This window comes from Chelonia mydas, chromosome 3 (genome assembly GCF_015237465.2).
Source record: "Chelonia mydas isolate rCheMyd1 chromosome 3, rCheMyd1.pri.v2, whole genome shotgun sequence".
NCBI classification, from domain to species: domain Eukaryota; kingdom Metazoa; phylum Chordata; order Testudines; family Cheloniidae; genus Chelonia; species Chelonia mydas.
In genome coordinates, this window is record NC_057851.1 from 94,491,365 (window position 1) to 94,517,433 (window position 26,069).

The window sequence follows — 26,069 nt, forward strand, 5'->3', positions numbered from 1 at the left end:
TTATTTCAAAGCAGCTTCCATCAATCCCTTGGATATTGCTTTAGCACCTTAAGTACAGTACACTCTGCCTAACTAGGATGCAGTTAATCAGTATTTTCCCTGAGAACTAATTTAAGTACAGCCATCGTAAGTGCATAAGTACACTAATTTGCTTAATGGGGGAATTTTCAGGTGATTTTGTGGTGCATAGGTCAGCGTGGGAGACAGGCTCATGCTGGTTCTGCTTGTTTGCTTCCTTAACGGTAGCTTTCAGTTCCATGATACATACGGAAAGCATATAAAATGCTTCAAGCACTACCTGCTCCTAGAAATTATGTGGCATATTTCATGCTACTTATTCGTAGGTGGACTGGTATACCTAGTGTCTCATAACTAGCACTGGGTAGGCAATAGACTCAGCATTACACCAACACAGGAAATGCTGCCTCCTGATTCTGTTGGCCTGTCCAGTGAGTCTGCAGCCCCCAGCCAGCTGCATTATTATTCCAACAGTATCTTTTGTCAAATATTATACAACACCCCAGGCCTGTCAACAGGGGATGGCAAAGGGGTCAACTGCCCAGGGGCCCGGGTGATTTAAAAGGGCCTGGAAGCCCCTGGCTGCTGCCACAGCAGCAGCGGTGTCAGCCAGGAGACCTGGGCCCTTTTAAATCGCCCAGGCAGGCCGCAGGACTCCTCGGCATGCGACTGCTCCAGGCCCCAGGCTTTGGGGGGCCCCAAGGGCCGGCGCGATTGGCCAGTGTGGGCAGTCCCAGAAGTGACAGATTCGTCACTTCTGCCCCTGGCCTCACCCTGCTGGGGATGGCCCTGGCCCTGGGGCCCTGCATTTCCGATGGCGGGCCTGCAACACCCACGGTGTGCTAGTCACATCAGAGAGTTCATAACACACACAGTCTCTCCCCACAAAGAATTTAAAATCCAAGGCTAGACAAGAAGTAACAAACAACTGGGAGAGTAAGTGGAAGGGACAACGAGAATGACAGTAAGATCGTGTGGTGACTCAATGGTGTGAACGCTTCATGATGGTAGTTTTTATTACTTCGTTATTAGAGAAAACGGTGACTAACCTTTCTGTATTCTTTGAGATGTGTTGCTGCTCATGTCCATTCCAAGTTAGGTGTGTTTGTGCACCACGTGCACCGTTGCCAGAGATTTTTCCCTTAGTGGTATCTGTCAAGCTGGCTTTAGCACCCTCTGGTGCTGTGCGCTTATGCGCCGGTTTAAAGAGTGCCGCCAGCTCTTCACCCTCTCAGTTACTTCTTGTCCTTAACTCTGACAGAGGGTCAGGAGGGTGGGCTGTGGAACGGACACGAGCAACACACCCTGAAGAACAGTTATGGAACGGTTAGTAACTATGTTTCCTTCTTCGAGTGCTTGCTCTTGTCCATTCCATGTTAGGTGACTCACAAACAGTACCCCAGGAGGTGGGCTCAGAGGTCATGGAGACGCTGACAGCAACACTGCTCTCCCAAGACGAGCGTTGTCCTGGGCCTGCTGGGTGATGGGGTAGTGAGATGCGAAAGTCTGTACTGATGTCTAGGTTGTGACCCTGCAAATGTCCTGGATTGGGAACTGTGAGAGGAACTCTGCTGATGAAGCCTGGGCTCTTGGCCTGGTTGATATAAAATTGTGATACCACCTCTGGCAGGAAGGCCGGGTCGGGGCGTGGCTGGACCTTGTCCCTGAAGAACTCCATATGAGGTGGTTCTGATGTAAAGGTCTTGATTTCAGAGGCCCTTCTGGCTAAGGTGATTGCCTCCAGGAAGGTGACTTTCCAAGAGAGAAGCAACAGGGGGCATAATGCTAGTGGCTTGAAAAGGGGACCCATGAGGTTTGACAGAACCAGGTTTAAGTCCCATGGGGGGACTGGCTCACAGACCTGAGGATAGAGCTTCTCCAGCCCTTTGAGAAACATACAATTATCTCGTAGGAGAACACTGACCTGCTGTTCATCGGTGGGTGGAAAGCTGAGATGGCTGCTAAGTGCACCTTGATAGACAAGAGGAATCAGCCCCTGTTGCTTTAAGTGGAGCAAGTAGTCCAAGACAGACTGAAGGGAAGATCGAGATGGAGAGAGAGCTCATTGAGACGCACATGTTGAGAAGCGCTTCCATTTGGCCAGGTAGGTAGCCCTGGTGGATGCCTTTCTACAACACAGCAAGACCTGTTCTGAGCAAGCTTGTTCTTCTGGGTTCAGCCATACAGCATCCATACAGTTAGGGGCAGGAAAGCGAGGTTCGGGTGAAGCAACCTGCCGTGGTCTTGTGAGATTAGGTATGGGCTGAGTGGGAGCGAGAGTGGAGCTGCTAGTGACATATCCAGGAGCACAACGAGCCAGTGTTGGCATGGCCATGCGGGGGCTATCAGAATGACTCTTGACTTGTTTGTTTGACTTTTAGGAGGACCGTGTGAACCAGAGAGATTGGAGGAAAGGCACAGAATCAGAGATCTGTCCATGGGAACAGGAAAGCATTGGAGAGGGAGCCTGAGCTGTACCCAGACAGCGAGCAGAACTGTTGGCATTTTCTGTTCTGTCTGGTAATGAACAGGTCCACCTGGGGAGGCCCGCTGTTGGAAGATTAATTTGGGACCTTCATATGAAGGGACCACTCATAGTGAGAGGAAAGGGATCTGCTGAGGTGATCTGACAGTACATTCCAGGCTCCTGGGAGATGTGTCACCTCGAGATGAATGGAGTACTTTGTGCACAAGTTCCAGACAGGTAGCCTCCTGACAAAGAGCTAAAGATTGGGCATCTCCCTACTTGTTGATATAGAACATGGCTGTGGTATTGTCTGTCAGGACTTGCACCACATCACCTGAGATTCGGGGAAGGAACACCTGGCAAGCTAAGTGTACTGCCCTGAGATCCGTGAAGTTTATGTGCAAGGAGAGTTCTTCTTGGGACCTGCGGCCCTGAGTCCTGAGGTGGGCTCCCCACCCTAGGTCTGACGCATCCAAGATTAAAACTACTGATAGTTGAAAGGTAATAAAGGGCAACCCCATCATTTCAGATCTTGGGTCTTTCCACCAGTTCAGGGAGGCGAAGACTAGGGGAGTACTAGAATCCAAGTGGTGTCTGCTCAGGGAGCATACTGATGCTAGCCACGTCTGGAGAGGTCTGAAGCACAGTCTTTCACGCTGAACTACGTAAGTACATGTTGCCATGTGCCCCAGTAGCTTGAGGCAAACCCGAGCTGTCATAATTGGATGGACCATAACATTGGATATCAGGTCCAACCTGGTCCGGAATCAGGCCTCTGGCAGAAAGGCCCTGGGTTGGGTCGAGTCAAGCACTGCCCCAAAAAATTCTATTCTCTGAGCCAGGACAAGAGTTGACTTTTGTTCTTTTATCAGCAGGCCCAGCATTCGAAGGTGCTTTGGACTGTGCTGATCCTGGAGTGTGTGGAAGCTACTGGGTTCTATTGTTCTGGATTGGGTGGGCTCCAGTTTGGGAGCAGGCAAAGGGCTGGCAGATCCTCTGTGCTGTGTGCTCATGGCTCTACAGTACTGTTCTTATGCAGAAATTCCTCTTACTGTGGATAAATAGCCATCTGCCGGGGGGAGGGCGGGATGGGTGACTGACTGGGGGGATTTAGAGTAGCAGCCGTGTTAGACTGTATTCGCAAAAAGAAAAGGAGTACTTGTGGCACCTTAGAGACTAACAAATTTATTTGTTCAGTGGTTTGAGCATTGGCCTGCTAAACCCAGGGTTGTGAGTTCAGTTCTTGAGGGGGCCACTTAGGGATCTGGGGCAAAAATTGGGGACTGGTCCTGCTTTGAGCAGGAGGTTGGACTAGATGACCTCCTGAGGTCCCTTCCAACCCTGATATTCTATGATTAAGAGGATTTTGCTGTATTGATTACAGGAATAAAATTCTGACTTAATGCAGCTCGGAAAGATAAGCTACCATACCTCTGTTTGTACCATGTTGATGCGACGCGACCGTAAGGCTTTGACACAATTGTAGATGTCCACAACACCTTCCCTTTCTGCCATGTCTAGCATGATGTCAATCACAATGTAACAGCCAGTTCGTCCAGCACCAGCACTGGAAAGAATCAGGAAATAATTTCAGAGTACTCCCCACAATCCAGTAAATCTACCCCACAAACTTAGCAAACTCTCTTTGGCATTTACAAGTACATACTTGGAACACTAACCTAAGTTCTCATACGTATCTTTCCAACCATTACATAAACTTCCAGTTTTCCCTTTTATTCTTCAGAATAGCATTTAAACACACATGAAATGTATATAACTCAAAAGCAAGAACTTTTCAACAGATCTCAGATTATGTAAAAACAGTATCAGTGAGGTTCCTTTTTAGTATCTCAGAACATTCCTTCATGGTCCAGAAACAAAACTGTAGTAACAGACTTGTTAGTTGAACAGAGATCTTCAGGATGACTATGCTTTTTATGGAATCACTTCAAAACATATAGGACTTCATCTTTATTCAGAGAGACTAAGGGGGACCTTTTTTCCCAAGGGACAATTTCAGATAAAGTTTGACTGTAAAATGTAGACTCTCCCTTATACTCTGCTTTGCGCAGTTAACAGTCTTCTGGTGCAATATCAGGATTGTATGGGAGTGTCTCTTGGGTTTTTACATAGCTATTATAGATATTTGCAAAGGGAATTCCTGCAACATGCACAACTTGGCTAACTCTATGTGCAGAATGTAGTTAACACATTTGATGGATTTGCCAAGAAATCATATTTCAATGAACTGTGCACCATAATGGGAAATTTGCAAAACTTACAAGGAAAACAACACTCTTTAGTTGTTCCCACTATATCCAATATCCAGGCTTATTTCAGAATGTTGCTTCACTGGGTGGATCTATTTGTTGCTATATGTTCAATTAAATATTCTACTTAAAATTATATTTCACAAAAGCACATTTTAAATGTCAACGTAGCTGTAACAAAATACCGTCCTAGTACTCGGTCATACAATTTTGCCATAGAGCACGTTAAACATTAGCCTACATTATAACAAGGCTTGGCTAACAGTTTTGAGGAAAAAATATCTTCCCGTACAAATCGGGGAAATTTTACTAGAATCTAGCTATGTTTGAACATTGTTGTAGTTAGCCTAGTTTTGCTTCCAGTGTGGACAGGGCATTGAAAGAGCAAATTCATTCCCCAAAGTTAAACAACAAAAAGACAAACCCCACAACTTCACAAGAGACCACTATACAAGCTCACGTATAAAGTTGTAGAAAATTCATCTACCTCTTTTCTACACACCTGCAATGTACAACAACAGGCCCAGCACTAGGAGGGTTAGACAATTTGACTCGACGTATAAATGAAAGGAGGCCTGTGGCATTGTAAGGAACTCCATGATCTGGCCAGCCTGTGAAATGGAACTGTTTAAGTTCACGGATTTCATTGTAACCTCTCTGTCAAAGACAAAAATAATATTTTGAAAGAGGTTATTAAACTCAAAATATTCAACACCCAAAAATATTCTTTGAGTCAAGCAATGACAACACTGTCAGAATCTATATACTGTCTTCTCAAATTAATTTAAGCAAAGAACATGGCATTCTACGTTTAAAGGAAAACTGATTTTACAATAGAATATAAACATGGCTATTAATAAATTCCTGGTTCATCTTTATCACATATACATAAAAAGAGCAGAATCTATTCTAAACTGCCTGGCATCTTATCACATAAGGCTTACATAGTATAATGGTGCCATACTGTGATATTTTGATAATGTAGGGCAAATCTGAAACACATAATACTTATATTTGCTATTAAAGGATGCTAGATCAACTGTTCTAATAGTTTTTAGAGTCAACACAGAAAAGCATTTTACTGATGTTTCTATATATAATATAGAATTCTCCAACCTATGCAGACAGGTGTAACAGTTATACCAGAAGACCACAGCTGTTCCACACCAGCTAGTATTTGCTATCCATATTCATTTATGTTCATACTCTACGTAATAAACAAGTCAGGGTATTGGTGCAACATTAACTCCTGTAAGGGTCAGGACATGTTCCAGTGAATGGGAAGATGGTTAAGAACAATGTACTTGGGCCCAGGATACAGGTTCATTTTTAAGATCAGGAAGGGACGTATACAACACCAGTCAAAACAAATTATTGAAGTACAAGAGCTACAGGTATATGAATGATTGTGAACCAATGATGTAACATATTCTTCCTATGGTAAAATAAATGCTGCATTATGGAATTGTTAATTAGGCAGAATGACTTGGTATTGTACTTGAATATGTGAAAGACACTGTTTAATGAACTGAGCTGCAAGGAAGCAATATTCTGATGATGTCTTTCAAAGGGCTTACCCTTTCAAGGGTGAATGTCCTGACTACGTACTCCGCAAGTGGCTCCATTTCCACACAAGTCACTTTGAAGTCCCCATAAACTTCGGTGTCATCAGGCCAGTACTTATAGCACTTGACCTAAAAACAGAATTAAAAGGCATCTTAAAGCATACAAAAGTGAAAGCATGCCAAACAGTAATTTAACTCATTATATCACAATCATTTTCAAAATGATGATGTAGTCATATGAACCCTGTGGACCAGATGCACCAACTGCCAATCAAGTACTGCGAAAGCTGTTCATAATGTTAGTGTTAAGAGTTCATGATGATTTACACATCCCTCCACAAAGGCCACATTATCTTTCTGAATTAGTGAATCTGAATTCGATAGTTTTTTAGTAAGGAAAATATATTTTTCACTGGTTTTAATTAATGCTGTGCGATGTTTTCCATTTCAATAATTATGTTGTTGTAAAGCAATCTCAGGTGTTTTATTAAAGTAATTCTCAAGAGACTGGCTAATCCTAAAATGCAAAATAATTTGCTGATTTCTATCTGCTGTTAAAGATGATGTACACTTGTTGTCTAGTCAGCTAACTGTGATCATCTGAGCACAGAGTAATATACAAATGTTTCTTATGCACTAGATTGTATTATGGATTCAGGCAGCATTGTTCCCTATTCATTAAAATAACATGGCAACAGCCTGATTCGTTAGGTCTTTTCTTTATAAAGCAGCTCTATTATATAATGCTACTTCAAGCTGCAAGGACATATGAACTCAGAAAAATACTTTCTTATCTCCTTCACCCTCAGAGTTAAGGGTGTCTTTCAAAAGACTTTTCTGTATTTTCTTCAGCAATGATAAACAGCAATTTGAGAGGCTATTCTTAGGATATAACATTTTAAAAATAAAGTTCCTTACCCGTCCAACTTCAACTAAATTTGTAACCATCACAACACAAGCTGACTGTTCCTGCCATATCATTCTCCAGAAATCGTACACTGTTTCATGGACTGGACCTGGAAAAAAAACATTTAACACTATGTAATAAAACTATTACCCAACTGAACACTAAAAACAAAATCTTTGATATGCAGAAAATTATTTGCTCAGATATGAAAGGCTCTAATAATCCCTACAGAATTGCAGCAGTTGTTAAACCATAATGTTATTCATAATCGGGGCAGAAGCATCTCAATTTAACCAAACTACCACTTGAAAGATATTAAACTGTAAGTGCTCATACACTGTAGTAGCTACTCAGACAGTACGATAAAAGCCATATGTGGATATAATTTTTTAGTTTTGTTTTAACACTTGTTAATTAACATGGCTGTAAATTCTAGTGTCTACACTACACAAACATTTGATTGAGGACACAAACATTTGCTTCTACTTATGTTTGATCATATGCTGTAGCCTAGATCTAAATATAATAGGCAACAAATGTTTGTGTCCTGTATGGACAAGAATTTACAACTGTATTAATTAATGTGTTAAAACACAACTAAATGTTCGGGTGCAAACATAATCAATAAAGGAAGGCAGACATATATAGATTCCATTAGAGCCCAAAGAAAAGGACTTTGGACTGATATATGATAAAAACTTATGGGCCAAATTTTTAAACAGGTTTCCATTTAGCCTCTAATTTTGCAGGTACAATCAACTACAAGTAAAAATTAGATTTAGACATCTAATTACTTGATTTGTGACCATAATTAGGTAGCTACATGACAAAAGCATATTATTTATGCCTGCAATTGATTGCAGGTGCATAATTAGAGGCAGTCTTTAAAATGTGGCCCTATATTAGGAAATGGAAACAATTTAGTCAAACCTGTTTACTTTTCTACAACTTGCATAGCTTCACCTGAGGTGCGAAGTGATTGATTTATACAGAAAATGGAAGCCTCCTCCTCTCCTTTCCTTTTCCTTCCAGGATGTTGAATTTGGAAGACTTTCCTCACTTCTCTCTGTTTAGAGCCTCACTGGTCAAAGCTCCCTGGGAGTCACTGCCCATCTTTGGTCTCAGCTTGTCCAAAAACTGCTACAATGGTGGTAACTACATCATTATTTACCCCAGCAATATTGGTCTTGGACCAACACCACAGCTGCATAACATACAGTACTATGAGAAGACAAACACCTGAGATATGCTGAAATTTTCCTCTTCTTTCAGCCCATGTGCCCTTCCCCCACTACCCTCAAAATTGCAAATGACTGTAGGAACTATTGATTAGACTTATATGGGGAAACAATAAGAGGAGGAGTAGGAGGTACTCAATATTTAGTACAACAAATTAATCCAAGTTTTAATTTATGCATGCTCCATGTAGGCAAATTATATTAAATTGCTGCAGCATAGAAGGATAAACAGTGGCTGCTGCAAACTATACACTACATACCAAATCTAGTTCCATTTTTATATCATAGGTTTAAGGGCAGAGTCCACTGATTGTTATGGAGCAGGTTTGCTGGGTGACAGTGCTCTGGAAGATTCTTACCTTGGGTTGCAATGTAGTGACTTGGTCTTTGATAGCCCTAAAACAGAAGAATAAGTTGGTTTCTGTACTTTAATACCAACCAGAGCAAGCTAGGGAGGGGGAAATGAAGACATAATGAACTGTAAGACAGCTTAGCTATAGAAAACCTTTTCAGAACAGACTAGTAGCTAAGAACTGTGTATAGGTCAGGGGCGGCTTTGTCAGCCCAGGCCAGTGAGGCACAGCCTAATCAAGAATTCCCAAAAGGTACAAAACACATTCTGCATATTCTTTTTTAAAAAATTGATAAATACATACAGATTTAAGGACAAATTATGATTCGATTTAAATGGCACAACTCTCTCTCTCCAGTAGCAAAATGCAATACCAGAAAGTTTGAGGTAGCAGCAGCAGTGGTGGCAGGTCCAGCTCCCAAATCTGCCTGCTGTTTCTTCACTATAAATAAGGTACGCTTTATTTCTACCCCGGGGTAGAAATAACTATTTTGTGATTTGTGCTTCACCTGTCAAAAAAGTCAAGAGCCGCCACTGAATAGCTCATAACAAACTGATCTATTAAATCTGAAAAGGTTCAAATGGTAACCAATACAATGGAAAGATTAACGTCGGACCTGAGCATACTTGTACTGTAATAGTAAAAATTAGTTTAGTCAGGTCACTGGGGTTATTAATTAGTCTTTTTTTTGACACCCCCTTTCTCTGCTGAGTGCATTGGGTGGCTTATTTTAAATTTAGTGAAAATGGGCTTTGCCTTCACATTACCAAAAGTGATAGTCCTTGTTGCCATAAGCAATTAAACGAATATAGACTTCTTATTTTCTTATAAAAATAATTTTAATTACAAATGCACAATAATATCTATTAGAGCCATATATAATAACAACAGAACATTCCAATGTTAGAGCTGGACAATGTGTGTGTGCGCGTAGAATCAATGCCCTGCTGCATTTGGGTACAACAGAATGTTTTGCAAAATGTTTTCAATATTATACAGAGTGTGTGTATGTGTATTATATCGTACATGATACACACGCATGTATATACACACACACATATACAAAACCAAACCTGTACAACTGAACCTTTCCAGCTAGCTGGCTAAGTTCCATTGCTTGCTGTTCTGCACATCATCATCAACTGTCAGTTATTAGCATGTGAACTGCGAGATGAATGGATCCTGTACTAAATTAAGTCACCAAAAACTTATTCAGGTTGATGCTAGTAATAAGGTAGAAAGATCAGGGCTGTAGGAAGGAACTAAATTTAGTAGTACTAGTATGAGAGGAAGTGATATAAGTGATATCATTCTGTGAAAATGTGAGAGAAATAACCCCAGCTATTTGCTGTGTTATAGTCTTACTAAGCCAACAGGGTCAAACACTCATTAGAGGAATCATGGATCTTTAGACTTCTTGTATCCCCTTGTTGCCACTAAACTGATTTCCACGTATCGGTGCAATTCAAAGCCTCTCTCTGAGAACTGTTTAATCATCCTTGCCAACGACTGATTACCTTCCTCTGCAGCTCATAAAAATCCTTCTGAACAGCATTTTATTTGTGTCTTTAGAATGGACCGGATTACTCAAGTGTTCTTAAAAAACACCCCAGGAAGGACAATCCAATCCCCCATGAGGTTTTAATACCTAGCCCCAACTTCAAATTACACAAGGTTAACACAGTGTTACACTCTCTCTATACACAGAAAGGGAAAAGAGTTAGTGTGGTGCTACATATAAAAGAAGTTGAGAAAAAAACAGCCCTTTAAAACACACCCAGGTCTTTCATTCATCCAAATTATTTATTCTCCCACCCTCTTTTTTCCTCAAGGTTTCGGTTAAACATGGTTATATTTTCTTGACCAATACACATGGCAGAGATCTCTCAAGATTCCTGTTTCTTTGAACTCCTGACAAAATGTGGAAATTCAAATTTGAAAAAAGATCTACAGTAGAAATCAAGAAACTTACACTACATTTCTAAAATAATATAAATATATATATATATGTTTGTGTATATACTGTATAATATCCAATTGGCACCTCAAGATCAAATATTAATTACATATTCCGCTTGATGACGGTTGCCCTTAAGAAAATAAATAAGGCTATCCTCCCCAACTCCTTTCCAAGCCATGTATTAGAAACACCACCTCGATAGACTTTCAGAACCACTACTTTACAGCATACTATCCAGCTTCTCGCATAAAAATGGGAGGGGAAAATAAATGCTAGTAAACGAAACCATCCAAAATAAAATTTAAATAAACAGCAAATTTTCTTAAAGAGGGAAGTTTTTCTGGTTTATGTAACAATACCTAGAACTATGTTAACAGTCTAAGCGATCTCTTTAACACAGGTACATACATAAAGTATTTACACAAAAGAAAATGGAAAAAAAAAAAAGAACAGATATTACATGAGGTAAATTAAATGAAGCATGCATTGATATCTAGTAATAAAAACAGAAAAGTAAAGTAATTAAGAACAATGTCTATAGCAAATATTTACAATAGGATGCTGTTATTCACATATAGTGGTACTTACATCCCTGTACAGCCAAATCTACAGGCCAAACCAAAGTCAGATGTGAAAGAAAGCACAACAATGTCAGTGAGTACTGGGACGTAGAACAAGGAAAGTGTACATTTTGTTCTTAATTAAAAAAAAAGCTTTCAATAAATTTGTAGGCACAACATGCAGAAAGTTTCACACACAGAAGCTGGCAAGGTGAAAGGCAGAAATCCATGCAACCACTTACATCTATATAGTTGGCATTAATGTAATCTGAAGAAGGATCATCCTCAACAGGTTGCAAAATCACTCTGGAGTGGTCATCTGTAAATTTAATATAAGACAAAAAAACAAAAATAGGTAATAGAAGTTTCTTCAGACCTGGCTTGAATATAAATGTGAAATAAATGGCAGGCAACTGTAAATTACAATGATTTAGTGGACTGGAAAGGCTTCTGAGGAAACTACTAGTGCTTGATAATTTAAAAATCTTTAAATCAGAGGGATTACCTTATAGTTACACAGAGAGGGGTCTTTTGTCAGAGGGTCTGAAAGCATTTCACAACAGTTAATAAGTTTCATTAACCCTGTGTAGTCAGTAGCTATCACAATGCTACATAAGGTAAATAGAGACAAAGAATCTATGTGATTTGCTCCAAGTCACAAAACAAGTTAGTGGCAGAGATGGTAAACTAGAAACCCAAACAGTTCTGACTACGAGTCCTTTGCTCCCACCGTCATGTAACTTCGTATATAGCGCCTTAAAAAACTGCAATGTGCATATTAGCAACATGCTTTCAATCATTCAAATGTTATGAGTGGCATTATTATTGCATACACAACTCCCATATAAAATGATAATCAAATATGTTTAGCCTGTGTTTGAATCTAAGACCTGGTCTACACCCCTTAGTGGCATAGTTAAACTGACCTAACCCCCAGTATTGAGAGCGCTAGGTGGACAGAAGAATTATACTGTTGACCAAGCTACAGCTTCTCAGGGAGGTGGATTACTTACACCAAGAGAATCCCTCCCGCTGGAGTGGGTAATGTGTACACTGAAGCGCTAGAGTGGCACAGCTGTGCCACTGTAGCATTTTAAGTATAGACATACTCTGAGCTAGCAAAAGCATTACGCCTAAGGATTTGAGAGAGTCAGGATTCCCTGCTCCTAGCCATCAATGTAAAACACACCTATGTTACACAACTGGGGTTCAGACACAATGGCTACAAGCAACAACAACAAAAGAGCCTGTTGACAGTCTGATATACTTTAACCTGGAATACAATTATAATTGCACAAAACTACAATTAAAGTAACATTCAAAGGGATTTTGTTACTCTGTCCCTCTCACATGTTTAATCTCTACATGCATTTTACGTACAAACATAAAATTAAACACACATTAGCCTGAAGGGAAAGAATCTTTAACAATGGCACAAATTCTGAAGATAGACCTGTATTTCTGCACTGATCAATAATGAGCACTTGATTTTATAAGCAGATGTGCCACTGCATTTTTTATTTTTACTTTAAAAACTGTTCAATAAATACAAAAGTACATGACAATTAATATCAGCAGAGTCAAACACTGACGGCAAGCCATCTAGGAACTTACATGCTATAATGTTTCCATATCGGTTCTTTGTTCTGTTTTGATCCTTTTTAGCGACATCCCAAGATGCTGACTGTCCCTCAAAGAAACTCTATTAAAAAAAAATATATATATAGATTAGGAAATTAGTTTGAATAAAATTATTAATCTAACCATGGTAAAACCTATGTAAATTTTGGAAAAAACATTACTAAAGACATCTTTTTTAGGATCGCATGATTATATCCTGACAGTTCTCTATCATGAAAGAATCTCAGCTTTGATTATCTGATCCGTCACCCACTAGCTTCCTTGATAGCAGAAGTAGAAATGTAGCTATAGGAAGAGGGAAAGTCTCTCTCTCAGCAATCCCTATAGGCTAATGAATCAGTCACTGACTGATTTCCAAAGGGATTTCAAACCCAGTCCTCCTGGCCCAAAATAGATGGAGGTATGATGGAGGTTTGATGAAGAGCTAGAAATGGACAGGCAAGTGCTCAGTGGTCTTCACAAGGTGGGGAGGAAGGAAAAGAAGAGGAAATCTAGATTAAATATACACAGACTGACCCTCCCCCCTCTTATAATGTACCACAATAGATTCAGACACCTACTACCTGTTCCATAATTTTTCTTAGACTGGAGCAGGCGTTACTCTTGAACACAGCAATCATGAAGACTTCTCCTAAAACTCTTGCTGTTTGTGCTCTTATTTTAAAGCTAAAACTTTAAAACTGCTACCAAAACATTTTCAAACTCCTCTCCATATTGTGAAGGGTGTAAAATAAATGTTGCTATCTGAGCAATGGCAGTGAGACTTTTCTCTATGTTCTTTTCCATCGCCCACAACTTGTATTCCATGCTTGTAGCTAATAGCTGAAGGCATGTACCACTATAGCTTCCTTTCTGGGTGTTGTGCTGCCCCTACCTGGGAGATCGGCCACAGAAACAGAACAGTCACTATGGAAACAAACTTAAAAGCACATTCTTCACCATAGGCCCACGTTAGGGCAAGGAGGGATTTAGCAGGAGGCCATCCATCTGAAGTAGAAATCAGGGACTAAACTAGTCACTGCTCTTTGTGCACTATGGAAGCAAAGCCCTAAAATGAAGCACGGTATAAGAAAACACTGACAAAGGGGAAAATGTGTGTAAGTGAAGAGGGGAAATGGCAGGGGTATGATGAAAACAGCTACGCATCCACATTAAGTTTAGTTCTCCTCTTAAATCCATAAGTAGGTGGTGGGTGGAGGGCTCTAAATTTAATCAGCACAGTTTACCAAGCAAGTGGAAACCATTACTTCTTTTTAAAATATAGTTGTAATTGTATACAAACTGGACTGTAACACTTTACTGGTTGTACTGTTTTTGACATTCTAACCTCACAGAATCATCCCAGAGAATCCAAAGCCAGAGGTGGAGGAGAGTTATCTGTCCATCTGTACCTACCCTTCACCACCAGTGCTGGATTTTTCACTGTTGGACATTTCTAGTGCTTTGTCCAGACTACTGTCATTTGGAATGTCTCAAGTAATGGAACTCCTCTCCTTACCTAATATAAGGTATTATATTAGGTATCCCTCTGGGATTATCCCACTATCTATCTCTCTGTCAAATTTTCTTTCACCCCATTATGATTAGTTTAACCCCTCTGCAACCCAGAGCCCTCATTGCAAACAAGATACTGTACTCACAAGGGGTTTTTCTGATAGAGTAATTCATGAATAAATCACTGCAATTCTACCTCATATTCCTCTTTAAAACCATAGCTATCAGATGTCTTCATGAGGTTAATATGTTGTAGCAAATCAGCTACTCTGATGGCCGGATGCAGCTGTCCAGTCTGGTAAGGGGACTCTGTTCCTTCACAAAGGTAGCGAGGGACATCCAGCAGGCGACTGGACTCAGCTGTTGCACTGTGATTCTCATCTGTGGTTACAAAAGCCCGGAGAAGTAAGTAACATTTATTCTAACACTAGTGTATACAGTTAAAATGAATCAACTACAGTAAAATGTTCAATCTGTTATTGAAACAGAGACTTACAGTTTCTCATCACTTCACCTTCCCCCAAAATTCCTGAGTGTGCAAGCTAGCACCTACCACACTCTGGGTGTTAAGTAAATAAATTTATTTATTTGATTGCAAACACACTGAAAAGATTGAGATTCTCTTTCCTGTAGAACAGAAGGTCTAAGGGCACTTCACTAAAAAGCTACAAAGCTAGTTTTTAATAGTCACTTTTTAGAAAACTTCACTTTCTCACTGTTATTTAACATGTAAACTTTTCTGAAACAAGCTTCTGTAATAAAGACAACAAAACTATGAAATAAGCAACATAATGAGGCTAGTTCTTCAGTGCTCCCAGCTCACGATGGCTCTACATCCAGAATCAGTGAGTTCAGATCCCAGTTTAAAAAACAAACAAAAAAACCCTACCAAACATTGTAGATTACAGATATACCACTTGTTATTAAAAAATCTTCGTATTAGGGTTCAGCCTACATAATCCGTTTGGGATGAAGAACCAACACATACAGAAGTATAATTAATAATTTAATTATCATTATAATAATAATTATTATCATTGTGCCACCTATCCTTCAGCTGAACAGCTGAGTTGTCAAGTGTCCTGATTTCAGCTGAACACACTCCATTTTATGTAAAGAAAAATACTATTTATAAAATTAATATGGAACTATCCTCTCCTCCTGAAGGATTCCAGAAATACTACTCAAACCTAAACTGATGTATAAACTCCATAAAGGGATCACTTCTTACACTACTGACAAGGATTCAACTTCTTTTGTGAAATGCTAATAGCAAGCAGCAATTCTATTGACTGTTTAGCACAGGAAGTAAAGGTGAATGCCACTTTCAAAATTCCAATGAAAACTACAGGTAGTATTTAGGAAGATACACTGTAATACAGAAACCAGATTTTCGATACTTGGCCACTCGAAGTATGTTGCTGCTGTTTTCATAGGCAAAAGTTGATTTATCATTCCAAATCATTCCATAAGAGATCCAACACCCATACATGCCACTTTGCAATCAGTCCACTCTTGTCCCTTCCAACGAACCAAGCAGAAAGCCCTAGCAATGTAGCCAGTATTTCAAGGTCTGGACAGGGAGCCCTGCATTTAAAAATTCTCTACAATTCTGCCAAAGGTGCACAAAACTTGAATGCTGTATCAAATGCAACCTTAAAATAAGTAACCTTGCTCCATAAGCTGTTACACAAGAGTTGCTAATTTCAATACATTTATGCCTCATTAAACCACCTAATAGCATGAGTGCCATGTACCACTCACTTTTACTGTGGTATTATACATATTAAACCATATACATTTTAAACATTCTCTTGATGTGCAGTTCCACTATACTTACCAGTAATAGGCACTTTAACCCATTGAAGCAGCAAAAAACAAAAAGTGAACAAGAACATAAGAAATTTATTTGAAGTCTGTATTAGATTAGAAAACGACTAAACGATAAATAGCATTAAAAGTTATGAGGCTTTATAATATTTCAAATAGTTTCTAAAATATAAGGGCTATATCACGCCATCAATTTTTAAGTAGAGCTCCCCACTGAATCCAATGGAATGGTATGGATCTAGGAAAACCAAAATTATCAGAGTAACTTACTACTAGATAATGTATGTAGAATGGAATGAGACACTAGCATGCTAAAAATGAAGAAAATGAACTAAAAAAATCATTCAAACATCTAGTACCACTACAACCTAACACAACCTTTAGCTAAAATAAGACTAATTATTATAGTTCTGGTCATATGAAAAACTGCTCATCTGTGCAAAACAAACGAAAAGTATGCCGAGATGTGAATACATACAAAAACTATTAAACTCTCCTTCAATTAACCCCTAGCGCTTGCTCTTCACAGTTATATGTCACAGTATAGTTTCAACAGATTTACCATTGGCTATCAAGAAATTTGTTTCACCTAGATGAATTAGTAGTTTCAGTAGTTCTAATGTCATTGCAAATATAGTTGGACGTGGCCTACATGAATAGTAAAAGACTGAGATAATGCATATTAGAAAAAAGTCTCCCAAAGAAACACATTAGGGAAAGTTCAATTTTTAAATACCACCCAATCAGTAAGTCTAATTTTGCTGACTTTTTAGTATTAAAGCAGCCATGGTAACTGACTGAACTCTAATATCATTCATTAGATTATATCAAGTCAGAAAACAGGATACAAATTTCATTTTTCCACTGCATTTTAAAAACCATTTTCTATAAAACAAAGTTCTTCAATATTGTTTCTAAAGCCAAAAATAGAATAAAATAAATTAAAACAAAACAAAACCTCTTCAATGTTTGCAATAATTCCAAAGTCACCACTGCCTATCACTCAGGGGCATTTGAAAACTGTAATTACATAAAGGGTGGAAAGCATAAATCAAGATTTTATTAATCTTTCTTGCATATTAGATATTTAATCTCCCCCTTCTCCCCATTCTTTAGTTAGAAAATAGAGCTTGGGGTGCTATCTAATCATAATACAGGTTTTTGTTTTGTTGCCCCCCACTCCTCCAGGTCCTAGCCTCACAGATCAATTCATCTGGATTAGTCCTAGTGCCATGGGGAATTATTAAATGCAAGAATTAAAGAATGCTCTCTCTCTCTTGCTCTTTTTTTTTATTGACACTTATTTCAACTTTAACTGAGCTGATAAACTGAGTATAGAGTTGAATACACCTGCATTGTCTGATAATAGCTTGGCTATCTATTATCTAAAACAAGCAGCTTCAATACTGCACACAATATATTTGTTGACAGAGCTATAAACCATGCAAGGAGATGAAATCCATGCAGGAACAGAGGATGAAGGACTAGGTCCTCACCTAACACAGCAGTCGGCACAAGTGGATCATTGGGCACTGCAGGAAAACAAAGCTCATGAAGAAATACATTACCCTCAATTAGTGTATTTTTAAGAAGAAAAACAACATGATAAATGCACAGTGAAACTCCCATTAATTTTGTTACAGAAAATAGAGAATGTATACTTCCAGTTTACTGGACATCATGCATAACAGAGGGGAAAGGGTATGTGCAGTATATTTATATTAATAGCTAAGACAAACTAAACTTCAGCAGCATTAAATTAGGTGATGATGTTCCTAAGAATAAGGATACAAGCAGAAGAGATTCTTATTTGCAGTGAAGTCCAGTAAGATATCATATGCATTTAACTCAATAAGCTTTTATTCTTGGAAGGAACACGGTCTCCCACTAGTCTTCATTAGCAGTGATGTAATAGTTCACTTTTACTGAACCATGCCTTTCCTTTTTAACCCAACCCATCCCTTAATATGCAACATTTACCCAAATACCCCAATTCCAATAACAAAGGGTATTCCTTAAAAGCTTTCCAATTATCTTAGAAAACTAAATAAATGTTTGCAGTTAATAGCCTCATTATTTGTAGTACTCAAGGTATTTCCTGTAGTAAGTACAGGGAAAAACAAGGAAATGCTGCACATACTGACATAACCATACCTTACTTAAAACTGGCAGGATTTTATGGGCCATGATTAGAGCTGTTGGGAGAAATGTACTCCATTTCATGGAGGATTTTGATATTTCAAAATCTGATTTGGAACGAGAACAAAAAAATTCAAAATTTTCTGTAAAATGGAATAAAGTCAGAGCCACAGGGCAATCTGCCTGGTTGTCTTCTCCAAAGCTGCAGACCCCCGAAGCCTGTGAGTCAGCATTCCCAGGGCTTCCAGACTGGCTGTTGAGGAGCTGGGTGAGAGAGCTGGCAGGAAACCAGGCAGGTGGCCAAAGGAGCCCTACCTCATTTCTTGTTTAGATTCTGATGAATTAGCAGTCGTTGGCAAAATTCTGACCAACTCTAGCCACAACTGTACACAGCCACTAGTATAGTACCTTAACTCCATACAGAAGTGGCAAGCTAGGTTGGTATTAAACTGGATAAGAGATATTTAAAGAATGTCGTCTCCACAGCATATTGAGCTGTACTGACCTGAACAGCGAGATCTAAGGTTACCCCCAAATTTTGTTTCCTATATCACAAAATAACATACTGCTGCCAAACCACCAAGAGAGTTTCTGCTCAGAGTTCTAACTGCCTCCAAGTGCAAAAAAGTTAAAAACTAATTTTTGACATTATCACCTACATTTTAAATTTTCTCCAACAATATTAAGGAGCAATAATGCAAGAGATCAAAGATCACTGTTATAATTACTACTCAGTTCTGAAATGAATCATGAAGTATTTGCAAGTACTGATATAGACCATGATCCAGGAAAGCACTTAATCACATGCTTAACATTGACTTAAATGCCTTCCTGAGTCATGACCTTAGAAGTACTATAGTAAGGGAGTCTCAAAACTACACATTTCAGTAATAACCCTTCCTGTCTTCAAAGAAATATAAGTATGTAGCAAACCTCCAAGTATGCCAGCAAACATGCATTTTACAAAAGGAAGGGAAGTTGAATTGTTGTTCCCTGTTGCAAGCTCCTCACCTCCAAAAGGGAGAAACTTATTTGGAGCTCTTTTTAAAAAAAAAAAAAAAAAGCTAATTGTTTATGGTTACAGACATTGTACAAAATAGTCATTATTTAATATTTTGGTATACGATGCCCTTGCCTGCGAAAAGAAAATTTTGGAATGCAATTTAAAAAGGTACTCTAAAAACACAGAATTGACTCTAGAAGGTGTACTAATCAGTACTAAATATAACTGGCTGTAAGTATATCAAACATGACACACTCCTATGGAAAAATACTCCCAATCCATTATACATAAGCATTCCTTTCTAAACATTTTTATTTCTCTTATTTCCCACTGAAATCTACATTTGTAGATTGGTCCTATATGCCAGCAGTTCTCAACCTTTCCAGAATACTGTACCCCTTTCAGGAGTTGGATTTGTCTTGGGTAACCCAACTTTCAGAATACTTAAAAACTACTTGCTTACAAAATCAGACATAAAAATACAAAAGTGTCACAGCACACCATTGCTGAAAATTTGCTTGCTTTCTCATTTTTACCATGGAATATAAATATTGTACTTACATTTCAGTGTATGGTATACAGAGCAGTATAAACAAGTCATTGTCTGTATGGAATTTCAATTTGCACTGATTTCACCAGTACTTTTTATGTAGCCTGTTGTAAAAGTAGGCAAATATTGAGATGAGCTGATGTACCCCCTGGAAGACCTCCACATACTCCTGGTTGAGAACCAGTGCAATATGCAACAATCCAGAAAAGCACACTAACCTGCCTTTCCAATTCCCTTATAGCCAACTACAGTCAATAGGATCTAGCACTGTTGTACTTACATCTGGGGCTGAAGTTATGAGAGTCCATAAATGTGATTGAGAGGGGATCCTCTGCATGAAGGGTGCTCTGATCAGCATAACTCCGATCCATTGCGTTCACCATGTGTGTCATTTCTTGTCTGGTGTTCCCCATGGCATCCTTGCGTTTCTTAGCAAGTTTGCTGCCCAGCCAAGAAAAAACAACAACCCAAAACACCTTAATATTTGATGAAACATTAACACCTGCAATAGTAATTAACGGCGCATGTGAGTGAGGCTTGGTGGCAACAAGCACTGGCCAATGATCCAATAAGCATAGCTGCACTTGTATTTCCTGCTATATGAGAGAAAGAGAGAATATAATATTTATGCTGCATAAATACTTTAATATGCACATTCTTATTTCCCTACCTAGTGAGTATTAATTTTTTTCTAGAGAGTAATTATACTAATATAAACAAATTAGAGGTTATAGTTATATTTTAACTAAAATGATAAATTATCATCTGTACATGCAATTTTATCAATCATCCCCATTTAAGTCTACATTTGGACTTTATAACTGGATAATTCATTTCCCTGTTCTTCCTATTAGGGAAAAATCATTTTACCACTGAGATTACTTTATTAGCCAAGAAATCCAACAACACAACATAATTATTCAATGCAGATTAATGGTACATTTCATGTTAGGAGCTGCTCCTTCCCTTTATAGACACAATACTAAATGGTATGAGATTTCTTTATCTTCCCTGATTCTAACTTTTTTGTTCAGAAAAATCTGTATTCTATGCAATTTGAGAACACTAGATTTTTTGAATTAGCAACCACAGACTGTGACTGTATCACACACAAATGCCGTAGCACCCTGAATTGTACAGCTAAAACCAAAATTTAACAGTCACTGCACCTGAACTGCACATTGAGGAAATAGTTCAAGAAACTCTCCTTATGAATGCAGCACTGCAAGTGACTCATTGCCCTTTGAAGTCAGAGCCGATAGATTATAGTCGTCATTTTAAGACTACTATAGTTAAAGTCTTAAATGTTCAGGGTATTAATAAAGTGTTCTTCTGTTCTTTATGAATGATTTACATACATTTTATTATGTTAAAATATTATTAAATATTCCAAATTGTTGTTGTAGTAACAACTACAGCTCAAAGCAGTATGGCTAAGATAACCATTTAGCATGGTCTTCTTGGATGAACCAAAAGCACCATATAGAAAAGAGGTAATCAGCATAGCAAATACTGTATGTTGAAAATCTAATATTTTTAAAAAGCAGTTTAATTTCATGACCTTTTTCTGTCCAAAAGCAATGTTATTACCATAGTGTTAAATGCTTTTACAATTTGCATATCTGTCTTATATTTCATAGGATAAAAGTTCTGTTAGAGCTTTCTAGTGTTGGCTGCAAAATTTCAATATTCTGCAGCTACACAGGAGAGGTTGGTGAGGAAAACACTACTGTAGGTTATGTATACCATCAGCTTGGTATGTGCTAGGATTTACGACAGACCAGAACAGGGAAGTGATCTACCCTGGTGTCCAGAAATAGGAAGTGGGGCTGTCTCTTCACGAGATACTAATTCCTTTGAAGTCTGTTTCTCAGGTTTCACAAACTTAATTAAGCTTTTAAGGCCCACCAAGAAGTGTTGAAGATAGACAAGGCACAGCAGACCTGAAAACTGGTCTCCTCATATATAATCAAGCAGGGAAGATTCTTAGATTGATCTAACTCCTTCCTCTCCTTGACACTTTCATCCTAACAACCACCAGTCTGTTAAGGACGTCTTGAAGGTCTTCTCAGACTATTATTCTTTAATTAAAGCCCGAGGGGTCAAAAATTTAGAATTCTGATGTCCAAAAATAAACATGTTCGCATGGTTCCATTAGTGAATAATACATTTTTGGTGTCTCTTTAAAACACTTTATGATATAGGTTCTCTCCAGGGAGGCATTTTTAGAGTAATTAGCAAAGTTTGTTTATGTAATACTCCAGCTGAACAAACCTTTAAAATCCATAAAAATAGAAGCCCCAGAACTGAAAATGCTCCAGATTTATTACTGCTCTCTAATTCTGTCAAAGCTTTTCTGAAACTGGCATTTCTAGTTCAGAGTCTAGTTTTCTAGTATCAAAGCCTTTCAGATATTTTCCAGACATTAAAGCTCCCATTTGGAAGGCTCCTAGCTTTGAACGCCACCTCTGGAAAGGAACAAAAACGGTTATTAAGTCTAATCTCTCAGCTATACTAAGCCCCCTTTTAAAGCACCACTTTGTATCAAAATTTGCTAGCTATGCTACATAAATCAGCAGCCACTGAAAAGCTTTACAACTTATTAATGTATAACAGTAGTTCACTACTAATTTTTCTGCTCTAATTCAACTTCCTCAAAAAAGGCCCATTGTGTTCTAGCACTGCAATTTATTGACTCCTTGTAGGCCTGATGTTTTCTAAAGGCACATCCGGTCAGACAGTTAAGCAATTTATTATGTAAGTACCTGAGATTGACAGAAGCGTAAATGATTCTCATTATCTATCAAAGGATCCAAGTGCATAAACCTAAGGCAGGTGGGTGTTTCAAGGGGTGTCAAGAGGGAAAAAGAGCTCTATCATAGTATGAAACTATGCAGTTAATTATCTTTGGCTGAAGCAATTCTTATTTAACAAGGAAATTACAATTCATCACAATGAAGTAGAGAATGGCAGAGTTAGTTTACAACAGCTTGTTTAGCTTTTCCACTTTATTAAAAGAAGTCAAGTAAATAACCCGTTTAAACAAAAATGTAGAGGGGCATCCATAATCAGGTACTCGCTGAGCACATGCTTTAGTCCAGTGGTTTTCAAACTTTTTTTCTGGCGACCCAGTTAAAGAAAATTGTTGATGCCCGCGACCCAACGGAGCTGTGGATGAGGGGTCTGGAGTGTGGGAGGGAGCTCTGGGCTGGGGTAGCGGGTTATGGTGCAGGAGGGGGTCAGGGCTCTGGGTGCAGGCTCTGGGGTGGGGCCAGGGATGAGGGGTTTGAGGTGCAGGAGGGACCTCAGAGTTTGGGGGGCAGGCTCAGGGCTGGTGGTTGGGGCGTGGGGTTGGGGCACAGGCTTACCTCCGGCGGCTCCCTGTCAGTGGCGCAGCAGGGGTGCAGAAGCAAGCTTCCCACCTGTCCTGGCACTGTGGACCGTGCTGCACACTAGAAGTGGCCAGCAGCAGGTCTAGCTCCTAGGCAGAGGTGTGCAAGCGACTCCCTCCCACAGGCACTGCCTCTCCAGCTGGGAACCAACAAAAGGGAGTGCGGAGCTGGTGCTTGGGGTAGGGGCAACACGTGGAGCCCCGTGGCCCCCCGGCCTAGGAGCCGGACCTGTTGCTGGCCACTTCCGGGGCGCAGCACGGTGTTGAAATAGGTAGGCAGTAGCTTGCCTTAGCCGGGCAGCACTGTCAATGGGACTTTTAAAGGCCTGGTTGGTGGTGCTGACCAGAGCCGCCGTGACCCAGTGCCTTACATTCCGCGACCCAGTACTGGGTTACGACCCACAGTTTGAAAACCACTGCTTTAGTCCCTTTGAAATCAATGGGACTTTATGCACATCCTTAAAGTTAAGCACATGCTCAAGCACTTTGCTCAATCAATGTCTACATCATTACAGAACTTACAAAATTTCAATTTGGCCAACGCGGACAAAAATATAATTCTGCTACACAGTATAAAATAATACTTTTACTTGCATATGCAGACTGCCCAATGAGCAACAGAGAAAGACCTTGTATACAACAGACATTTTTGTAAAAACCCTTCCCATTGCTGCTCCCACCACTGTAAACACCCTGCCCTCCAGGCAACATGCAAGAGCCTGTTTACATGTTTGAAATTTACATCTGATTTGCATACTACAGGTGTTACGCAGTATCAGCTGCAAATGTACTTTCTCTCCATTGACTTGTTCGTGTTAAATAAAAACAAAAAATAGTGATTCACAACCATGGTTCCCTATAGGATAGCTACTACACAAGACATTTTGTAGTGTGACGTGTAAGTTTGATATAGAATGCAAATCAAAATGTGACTATACTAACTAAAATGATAATTATGGAAAAAAGGTAGGCAAAGAGTAAAAATCTCATTATACAGTTATAAATACAATATCCCTTTAAAAAAAAAAACAAGGTAAAATAGGAAAACCACAAGGGAACCTTTACCCCCTAAGACTAAGGAAATGTATCAATAATTGAAATTTAGCAAAATTATAAAGACTATATTTTATCTTTTTTTAAAAAGGGATACTGCATCTTTAAAACATGTAAAGTAGTAAGTCACCCATTTTCTACTTACAGATAGTAGGAGTAAGAATAGTAGCTCCTCCTGGCAAGCAAATCACAGACAGTGGAAAAAGAGAAGCAATGGTGAATGAAAAGCGTGACTCCGTCACATTGAACAAAGCAGAGAAATGTGTGTTTAAAAAAAAATTGAAAAATTCATGTTTCTTTGGTTAGCATTTCAACTTGCTCATGCACTGATTAGCTTTACTTTGCCATGCAATTAAAAAAATACACTGGCATATAAAAATGATTTGGTTTTTAGAAAGAGATCACTTGAGAAAATTACATGCTGACATTTAATCTACTGCCAAAAAATGGAAAATTAAATGGATTATGTATTTTCAACATGAAGTTCAGCATAGTATGATGATCAATTACTACCTAAATGTCATGATAAATGGAATAGCTGTGTACAAAGCCTGTGCACTAAATACGCTTTTTACTTTTCAGTTACAAAAACTAAAGATTGTATTAATATACTTGGTCAGAAAACCACTAAATTTAATGAAGACATTTTAAAGTTGTTACTGGTACACAGGTGTACATATATGTTTGCAAACATACTGTATGTACATATATGTTTACACTCATACCATACACAATACACATTTTACAGCAGATGTATGTGTATACTAATACCTATATATACACACATTTTCTGAATGCAAACATATATTTAATATTTTTAAATCTTAAAGTCAGAAATGTTGATGTATGCATGCTAAGCATTTAAAAATATGGAAGGTAAACAAATGGAAGGAAATGAAATACATTTGGAAATAGTCCAACAATTAAAAAAAACTGGTATTGCTATTTGAAAGATGCAGTATCCCTTTTCTTAGCTTGATTACTTTATAAAACTGTAAGAGCCAATAGAGTTTCATCCAGTTGCATGTAAAGCAATTTGCACAAAATGATCAGGCAAAGCATAAAACATCTCTTAGACTTGTGAAATCATGAACAGAACGGCTTACCATTCAGGTTTTTTTTCTTCATTAAAAGATAAAGCCACATTTAATCAAATTTAGAGATCTATGTTAACATGAGACTTATTAAACCCATGGGAATGAGTAAATTCATTGTATTGTTAATTTTTCCTATATAATAGCTTATAATCAATCTCAGGTATCAAAAGGGATACTACATTATGGAATCATTGGATATGTATGCTGATATGTAACTTATCAAATTTTCAATCCCATCAAACTTAACTGAAATGTGTCTTTGCATGTGTGTGTGTGTGAGAGAGAGAGAGTGTGTGCGAGAGAGACAGAGAGAGAAAGAGATGTTCCATCTGTTCATGGATTTATTATACAAATTGTCCTGATTCACCAGAGGGACTGAATTAACTTAGGTATGTGTATACCATTGTCTTAACTTTTATATATTTGTTGTAAGTGACCTTGACTAAGGGTTGATCTAAAAAATTGTCCACTTTTCCTGAGGGGAAAAAACTGAAAGATCTATTATATTTTCAGCAGACGACCAATTAAGCTAT

At 38.7% G+C, this 26,069-nt stretch overlaps 1 protein-coding gene across 20 annotated transcripts in view; it reads right to left on the minus strand.

The window, feature by feature from the left end:
- Positions 1-26,069, minus strand: part of PTPRK (protein tyrosine phosphatase receptor type K) — a 577,439-nt gene that overhangs the window by 13,070 nt on the left and 538,300 nt on the right. For 4 of the 20 annotated variants that reach the window (XM_037894762.2, XM_037894757.2, XM_037894756.2 and 1 more), the window contains 13 exons: positions 24,585-24,614; positions 20,276-20,436; positions 17,800-17,835; positions 16,314-16,325; positions 14,670-14,854; positions 12,953-13,040; positions 11,581-11,657; positions 11,367-11,384; positions 8,825-8,861; positions 7,239-7,336; positions 6,333-6,449; positions 5,243-5,412; positions 3,917-4,052 (listed from right to left, as the gene is read on the minus strand). In XM_037894762.2, the coding sequence (XP_037750690.1) occupies positions 3,917-4,052; positions 5,243-5,412; positions 6,333-6,449; positions 7,239-7,336; positions 8,825-8,861; positions 11,367-11,384; positions 11,581-11,657; positions 12,953-13,040; positions 14,670-14,854; positions 16,314-16,325; positions 17,800-17,835; positions 20,276-20,436; positions 24,585-24,614 (1,165 nt within the window). Of the gene's footprint in view, positions 1-3,916; positions 4,053-5,242; positions 5,413-6,332; positions 6,450-7,238; positions 7,337-8,824; positions 8,862-11,366; positions 11,385-11,580; positions 11,658-12,952; positions 13,041-14,669; positions 14,855-16,313; positions 16,326-17,799; positions 17,836-20,275; positions 20,446-24,584; positions 24,615-26,069 lie in introns of all 20 variants that reach the window. The other 16 variants (XM_037894775.2, XM_037894760.2, XM_037894774.2 and 13 more) reach the window with 12 other exon arrangements.